Source organism: Colobus angolensis, unplaced genomic scaffold (genome assembly GCF_000951035.1).
Source record: "Colobus angolensis palliatus isolate OR3802 unplaced genomic scaffold, Cang.pa_1.0 Scaffold149, whole genome shotgun sequence".
Lineage (NCBI taxonomy): Eukaryota > Metazoa > Chordata > Mammalia > Primates > Cercopithecidae > Colobus > Colobus angolensis.
Window position 1 is genome coordinate 2,241,671 of NW_012114588.1, and position 7,894 is coordinate 2,249,564.

The 7,894-nt window shown below is 56.6% G+C and overlaps 1 protein-coding gene across 1 annotated transcript in view; it reads right to left on the minus strand.

The window, feature by feature from the left end:
• Positions 1 to 2,663: 2,663 nt before the first annotated feature.
• Positions 2,664 to 7,894, minus strand: part of LOC105507349 (chromosome unknown open reading frame, human C1orf127) — a 30,854-nt gene continuing 25,623 nt past the window's right edge. The window contains exons 10-12 of the mRNA XM_011935799.1: positions 5,801 to 5,991; positions 3,834 to 5,034; positions 2,664 to 2,931 (exon numbers count right to left, since the gene is read on the minus strand). Of these exons, the coding sequence (XP_011791189.1) occupies positions 3,841 to 5,034; positions 5,801 to 5,991 (1,385 nt within the window). The 3' untranslated portion in view covers positions 2,664 to 2,931; positions 3,834 to 3,840. The remainder of the gene's footprint in view (positions 2,932 to 3,833; positions 5,035 to 5,800; positions 5,992 to 7,894) is intronic.

Below are 7,894 nucleotides of genomic sequence, written 5' to 3' on the forward strand. Positions count from 1 at the left end.
ATGTGCACCTGTAGTCCCATCTACTCAGGAGGCTGCAGCAGGAGAATCGCTTGAACCCAAGAAGTGGATTGCAGTGAGCCGAGATTGTGCCATGGCACTCCAGCCTGGGCAGCAGAGTGAGACTCCTAAAAAACAAACAAAAAAACTAGGAATTCAGGACCGTCAGCCAGGGAACAACAATGAGCCTGGATGCTGAAGGGCGTGAAAGGCTTTGTGCTCAAGAAGGAAAGCCCAAAAGAGAAACTGGACCAGCTCCAGCTGCTCCGTGTAGCAGAAGAAAAGTACAATAAATGCAGCATAGACTTTGGACTTTATGCGGAGTCGTGGGGGGGGGGGATAAAAGATGAGAATCCAAGCCGCTGAGGGCGGGGAACCACCGAGTGATGTCTAAGCACCTGGAACAGCCCAGGCTGTCCAAGATCTCCCGGCAGCTGCTGACCCCGGGGGAAAGAGCTGCTCCCTGCCAGAATTTCACTGATCACAGACGTGTCAGCCATAAACAAATGACTGCAAGACCTGGGAGGTCTCAACGGGAAAACCGGCAGAGGCAACACCCGTGCGTGTCCCAGGATCAGGCATCGGTGCCTGCCAGGTCTGCCCTGGTCACAGAAATGGGGTTGTCCCATCTGGAGGGAGAATGGGAACCTTCCGGAGAACCCCAAGCACTTTCTAATTAAGCACGACTGCCCCGCTTTTGAGCGGGTGCAGAGCGAAGCTGGGGGAAGGAAGAGAAGTAAAGTGGTTTGTTCCAGCTGCACGGAGCGCTGAGCTGGGAAGAGTGCCCAGAACAGTTAATGCCCAGACCCTCTCAGCCTTGCAAATCGCCGCCCGCCTGGGGGGTGAAGAGCCATTCATGCCAGGTAAAGGCTGGTGATTTCATTAACTCCCTTCCCTCTGTCTTGTCTCCAAGGGCACGGGGTGGTTGTTAAACACAGGAGGACTTGGTAAAGGGTTAGCCTTGGTTTACAGGACTTTCTCGCACATGGGTGCCCCTGCTCTACCCTGTCCCAAAGCTGGGGGGCTCTACAGGGATAGAGAAGGCGCCAGGGTGGATGGAGGTGGATGGAGGTGGAGGGGAGGAGGCAAAGAGAGACAGAGACTGCTTCCTGGGAGACACACCATGGCCAGTGTTGAGATAAAAGATGCGACATGGGCGGATCACAAGGTCAGGAGTTTGAGACCAGCCTGGCCAACATAGTGAAGCCCCGTCTGTACTGAAAATACAAAAATTAGCCGGGCATGGTGGTGTGAGCCTGTAGTCCCAGCTACGCGGGAGGCAGGAGAATCAATTGAACCTGGGAGGCGGAGGTTGCAGTGAGCTGAGATCAAGCTACTGCACTCCAGCCTGGGTGACAGGGAGAGACTCTGTCTCGAAAATAAGTAAATTAATAATAATAATAAGATGCGTCACGTCTCCAGTGTCACCAGGCAGCCACCTCCCCTGCGTCATCTGGATGCAGGTGTGGGGGTGGCACAAGCCCTCAAAGAGGAGACCCTTTGTGTCACCTTTCCTTTCAGTGGGGCTGCTGCTCTGCCCCCGTGACACCCACTCTCCAGCCAGCCTTCTCAAGCATCTACTCAAGGCTACTGCTTTGCTCAAAGGCCCCTGTTGGACCAAAGGCCCCTGTTGGACAGCCCATCAAGGCCAAAATAAAATCTGGGCTCCTGATGGGGTCTGCAAACCCTGGAGGCCCATCCCCCCTGCACTCTCCTGCTAACACCACCAGCTTCCATGGCCTTCTCTCCGTCCTTCCAGCCAGCCTCAGGGCCCTTGCTCTTCTGTCCCTCTGCCTGGACGCCACCCCCAGCTCTTTCTGCGGTTGCCTCCTTACCTCCTCGGGAGGGTCGCCCGACCTTCCCACCCAAAGCAGCTGGAAACCCGAGTTGCCTGTTTGCTCCTCTTCAGAGCAGGAAGCATTGTCTGAAATTGTTTTGTGTCTATTATTGTTGTCCAGTCCCCTTCTCACGTGCACTCTAGAACTTTCCTTCCCACACCGGGGATTTCATTCAATTCACCAAAGCCTCCCGGGGGCTGGAACAGTGCCTGGCACCACCGAGGAGGCGCTCCATAAACCTTTGTTGAGTGGTGGAGTCCCAGACACACATTGTGAGAAGGCGACTGGGAGGCTAGGGCCCTCTCGCATGAGCCTATGGCATCAGTGCTGGGCTCTAACCACTGACCCCACCGGCCTTTGGAGATCATTGGCCTCCAGCCATGGGCTCCTGTGGGCCTCCTCCGGCTCAGGCCACCCAGCCCAGTGACCAGGGTGGTGGCCAGAGACTCAGGCCTCCTCCCACTGGCTTTCCCTCTAGGTGTCAGGCTTCCCCAGGCGTGGGGGCCGCCGTCCCAGGGCAGCGGCTGCCCGCAGGGGAACCGCCTGGTAGGGCTGGTGGGGGCTGGCCTTGAAGTCACGGCTCCGATTCGAGAAGGGAAATCATCTGAGCTTTTAAAAAATTAAATGGAGTCAGTAATTTGATTTCAGAGAGAAGCTGAAAACCTCGTAATGGCAGGAGCAGCTCAATCTCGTGGTGAAAAGGAAAAGCCTTAAATGGGGCTATTAAGCTTTTGCCTGGGACGGATCTGCCCAGAGAGGGAGGAGGAGGGTGCGCAGAGAGGGGAGAAGTCTTCTTCGAGGTGGGGACTGTTTATCAGCCAAGACAACCCTGATTACTTATTTATTTATTTCTTGTTCCGGGCGGGCGTTGCCGACAGTCTCCTCTTCTTGGCTGCATTTCAAATCCCACTTCCAGTGATGGGTTGGCCCGGAGGTGGGCGTCTGGGGGGCCACCCTCCCAGGGAAGCACCGAGTGAGTGCTCTTCCGGCCAGAACACTGTCCCCAGCCACAGATGGGCATCGAAGCCAGGGAGCCTGGGGGCAACTGGGTCACTGAGGGTCACCGGGGCCGTCCTAGCCAGCAGGGTACCAGCTGCTGCCCTGGAATCCAGAGGAAAGGAGTGATGAGTAATGAAAACAAAGCAGTGACATCCCATTATCCTCCCCTGGAGTCCTTTAGAGACCTGGGGTCATGGCACCCCAAGGCCTGGGGAGGGGGTAAACACCAAGGGTTTGTATCACCATTACCAGCAACCCCCAGAGATGTGTGAACCATGGCTCAGGCCCGCCATGCTTTCCTGGGCCTGCAAGCATCCCCTCTGTCTGGGCTGGGAGGTAGATGGTGAAATGATCACCATAAGAACGGCTCTTGAGTTCTGAGCGCACTGGGTGTCGTCCGGCTCCACGCCAAATGCTCTATGTTCCTTTCCCACCCAACCCTCAACGGCCCCATCGGAAGGAACTATTACCGTCCCCATTTGACCCATCAGGAAACTGAGGCTCAGAGAGGTGAGTGCCTTGCCAAGGTCACACAGCCAAAGAACAGAGGAACTGGGACTTGAACCCTAGCTCCTGGCAGGTCTGGCTACAGAGCCTGCGCCTTACCCTGATGCTTCCCCCACCTCTGACAGCAGAGCAAGCCCAGAAATGCAGCTGGCAGGGCCAGGGAGAGATGGGGGGACACGGCCCTGCACTCAGCGCCTCTTCCCTCGGGAAGGTCCACGCAGGCAGATGGCCTGCCACTTCACCACTCCCTCTGGGTTCCATGGCAGCAGCTGGTACCTTGCTGGCTTGGATGGCCCTGGTGACTCTCAGTGACCCGGTACCCCTGGACTCCCTGGCCTAGATGCCCAGCTGTGGCTGAGCACAGCGATGATCTGGGCGGGAAGAGCACTCGGGCTTCCCTGGAAAGACGGCCCCAGCCGCCACCTCCAGGCTGACCCATCGCTGCCTCCCACCCTTTGCACTCCACCTCCCCAGGGTGCACCCAGGACTCACTCTGGAGTCACCATGGAGACTCAGCGTGGGGCCTCTCAGGAAGCCCCTCCACACTGTCCTGAAGCTCAGGAGGCCTGTGGCTTTCAGCACTGGGGGCCAAGGCGGGCCCTGTCAGCTCCTGCTGGGGTGAGGCCCCCCGGCCAGCCGGGAAGGGGTGTTCAAGCTCCACCAGGCTGGGTAGCGACTGTCCTGTGGGAGCCCACGGGCTCAGGGTTTGCGTGGACAGAGGGCTGGATGCATGTGCAGCCCCCGATTCCTCCTGGCCCACAGAGCCAGGGGTATACTCCAGGTATAGGGCCTGGTCTGACCCTCCTACAGATGAGGTTTTGGGTGTCAGAAGAGCGGCCGGGCGAATGAGTTCTGCTGGCAGAGGTTCCATAGGAAGAACTGCCAAGGGCGCTGCCAGCCTCACCCTGGGCATCCCGGTGAGTTCGGGTCCTGAGGCCCCGGCACAGGCACTGGGGTCTGGCTGCCTCACGCTTGGGGTGGAGAATGTGGCATCCCTCCCCAGCAGGGTGGAGAGTCCCGGCCCCTCCATGTCCTGGCTTGGCTCTGAGGATGAAAGGTCCACGCGTCCCCTGGCCCCCTCCCTGGGGAAACCAGGCCCAGTCTGGCTCGGCCTCTCCACCTCTATTCCAGAGGATGTTTCCTGGGACTTTCGGGGAGAATGGTGAGAAACCAGTGCCTCTGCCGCCAGCCTGGCCTGCCAGGGCCTCGTCAGTGGCTGGAGCTCCTCGCTGGCTTGGCCGGGCTCCCCCAAGACGGGCTCAGGTGCAGCCGTATCCCCCCTTGACAGCCCTCTCAGCAGGAGGGGACTTCCTGGAGACTGGGCGGGGTCCTGCTCAGGCCTCACAGTTCCTAGACCTTCAGTCAGGGTGACAGATGATCTTGAGACCAGGAGCGATTCAGACCGTTCAGGCCTCAGGGCTGGCGGTGGAGGAGAGGAGGCGTCTGAGGACACAGGCAGGGTCAGAGTCGCGTGCACTGGCAAGACTGGACGTGGCTGCCAGGGACTAGCCTGGACACCCTCTACAGGCTCCGAGGGGAGCGTGACAGGAGGCGTGGGGTGTCCAGGGAACCCCACTTCCTCTGGGGGAGCCTGGAGACCTCGCTGAGCTTGCATCACTCTGGGGAAAACGGAGGCAGATGTCTGGCCTCTCCTCGCCGGTTTGGCTGTTTGCAGCAACGGTCCAAGTCCCTTCTTCATCAAGAGAGAAGTGGAGAGAGAAAAAGCATCAGAAACAAGAACACATGGGCTCCGGCTGCCCTGAGAATCTCAGCCGAAAGATGGGTTGGAGGAACCGGGTGCGGTGGCTCACGTCTATAATCCCAACACAATAGGAGGCCAACGCAGGTGGATCACTTGAGGCCAGGAGTTCCAGACCGGCCTGGCCAATATGGTAAAACCCCATCTTTACTAAAAATACAAAATTAGCCAGGCGTGGTGGCACGCACCTGTAATCCCAGCTACTCAGGAAGCTGAGGCAGGAGGATCGCCTGAATCTGGGAGGCGAAGGCTGCAGTAAGCCAAGATCGTGCCACTGCACTCCAGCCTGGATGACAGAGCAAGACTCCATCTCAAAAACAAAGAAGAGCTGGAGGAAGCTGTGACCTCTGGGTCTCCAGTCCTCTGGTGTGCCTCAGTTTCCCTCCCTCCGTTTGTGTGCATAGCTGCTGACACCCCCGCTGCCTCCTTTGGCTGTGTCTCAGGGCACTGGGAGGTTGCTGTGATCCAGGCTGACAGATGAAGGGGGCTGCCCTTAGGTGGGAGCTCTTGGGAGCCCAGCTTTCTCTGGGAAATATTCTGAATTTGAGGAGGTGACATGGTTGGGGATCACAGTGGGGCGCTCTTTGGAAGAACGGTGGTGAAAGAGAAGGGCCTCAGGCCCAGCTGGGTCTACCGATACCTCATGGGGACCCGACTTTTTGGAGGAAACCCTGGGCAGGGGATGTAGCCATAGACTTGCCTTGGCCAGCGCATCAGAAGGCTGGTGCAGGAGGTCCCAAGAAAGCCATTCCTGGGCAGCTGGTCCTGCAGCCCACACCTGGGAGGAAGCAGCAGATGGCACTCTTGCTGGAGGGGTCTCCAGTCCTGGGGATGGCGGGGAGGGAGTGGCCCTCCGTGTAGCAGTTGAGGCAGGCGACTCTGTTCCCGAACCTTCCAGAGGGAAGACAGAGGTCAGCCTTCCTCCTAAGGAAGCAAAATCCTCCCAATGCCCTGCTGAAGGGACCGTGAGCGACCCGTTTTCCACAGGTGGGGAAGGGAAGCTTGGGGAGGTCAGATGCAAGTCCTGGGCTGGGAAATGTCCATTTGCTGAATTTCCCAGTCCTCCCACCTGGAGTCCTTTTTGAGACTATCTGGACATCAAGATACCTTTTTTTTTTTTTTGAGATGGAGTCTCACTCTGTGGCCCAGGCTGGAGTGCAGTGGTGCAGTCCCGGCTCACTGCAACCTCCACCTCCTGGGTTCAAGTGATTCTCTTGCCTCAGCCTCCCGAGTAGCTGGGATTACAGGTGTGCACCACCACGTCCAACTAATTTTTTTTGTATTTTTAGTAGAGTCGGGGTTTCACCATGTTAGCCAGGCTGGTCTCAAACTCCTGACCTCAACTGATTCGCCCGCCTTGGCCTGTTAAAGTGCTGGGATTACAGGAGTAAGCCACCATGCCCGGCCCATTTTTTTAAATTAAATCACAGAAATTCAGATTTCTGCAAGGGGCACCTGGTCTTGACTCCCTATCTTAGCTTTAGTGCCACCAGCTGGTTTCATCTTTGAGCCATTTCCTATTTTGAGGTCAAATACATTGGCCCAGCCTCAGAAACCACAGAGAACCGGAGAGTGCTCCCTGCCCGACCACCTTTCAGGTTAGACTCAGCCCAGGCAGCGCAGGCATTCCAGGCCGATCACGCTTTGTCAAATGCAGGAGACGAGGTACAGTGCAGGGTGTTCAGCAGGCCCCCTGGCCTCCACCCACCAGATGCCGGTAGGATCCCCCGAGTCACAACAACCAAAAATGTCTCCAGATGTTGCTAAGTGTCTCCTGAGAGGCAAAAATCGCCCGCAGTTGAGAACTGCTGGGTTCGTGCTCGCAAATTCTGGCCCGGGGGTCAAATACAGCCTTTGGACATGTTTGACTCGGCCTGCAGGGTGTTTGAACTGTTTTTTAAATTAACCAACAACATTTTAAAAGCAGGAGTTCTTATATAACCAGGTTCTCGTGGAAAAGCAGATTTGGCTACATGGACCTGCCTCCCTGCAAGGTAGGATCAGCTCCAGCCAAGCAAGGCTGCTCTACTTAGAGGGACCTGGTGGCTGCAGGTTCCCAGGAGTCTCCACCACTCCCTGCCACCTCCCACACTGAGTTTTGCTGCCTTGTCCTCCCACGCCCAGGCCCTGGGTGTTCTTATCCTCCCCACTCTCCCACCGCTGACATTCCCTTCCCCACCCCTAGAGGCATTTCCATCCGTGAACCCAACTTTAAAATGTAAAAATAGGCCGGGCACAGTGGTTCACACCTGTAATCCCAGCACTTTGGGAGGCCAAGGCAGGAGGATCACTTGAGTCCAGGAGTTTAAGAACTGCCTGGGCAACACGCATGATCCCATCTCTATAAAAATATTTAAGGCCAGGCACAGTGGCCCACGCCTGTAACCCCAGCAGTTTGGCAGGGGTGAAATCTCGTCTCTACTAAAAATACAAAGATTAGCCAGGCGTGGTGGCAGGCACTTGTAACCCCAGCTACTCGGGAAGCTGAAGCAGGAGAATCGCTTGAACCTGGGAGGTGGAGGTTGCAGTGAGCCAAGATTGTGTCACTGCACTCCAGCCTGGGCAACAAGAGACTCCGTCTCGGGAAAAAAAAAAAAATTTAAAAACTAGCTTGGTATGGTGTCATGTACCTATAATCCCAGCTACTCAGGAGGCTGAAAAAGGAGGATCCCTTAAACCCAGGAGCTCAATGTTATGATGAGGTTTGATTGCACTATTGTACTCCAGCCTAGGCAATAGAACAACACCCTGTCTCTTATAAAAAAAATTTAAAATATATATATATATATGCACA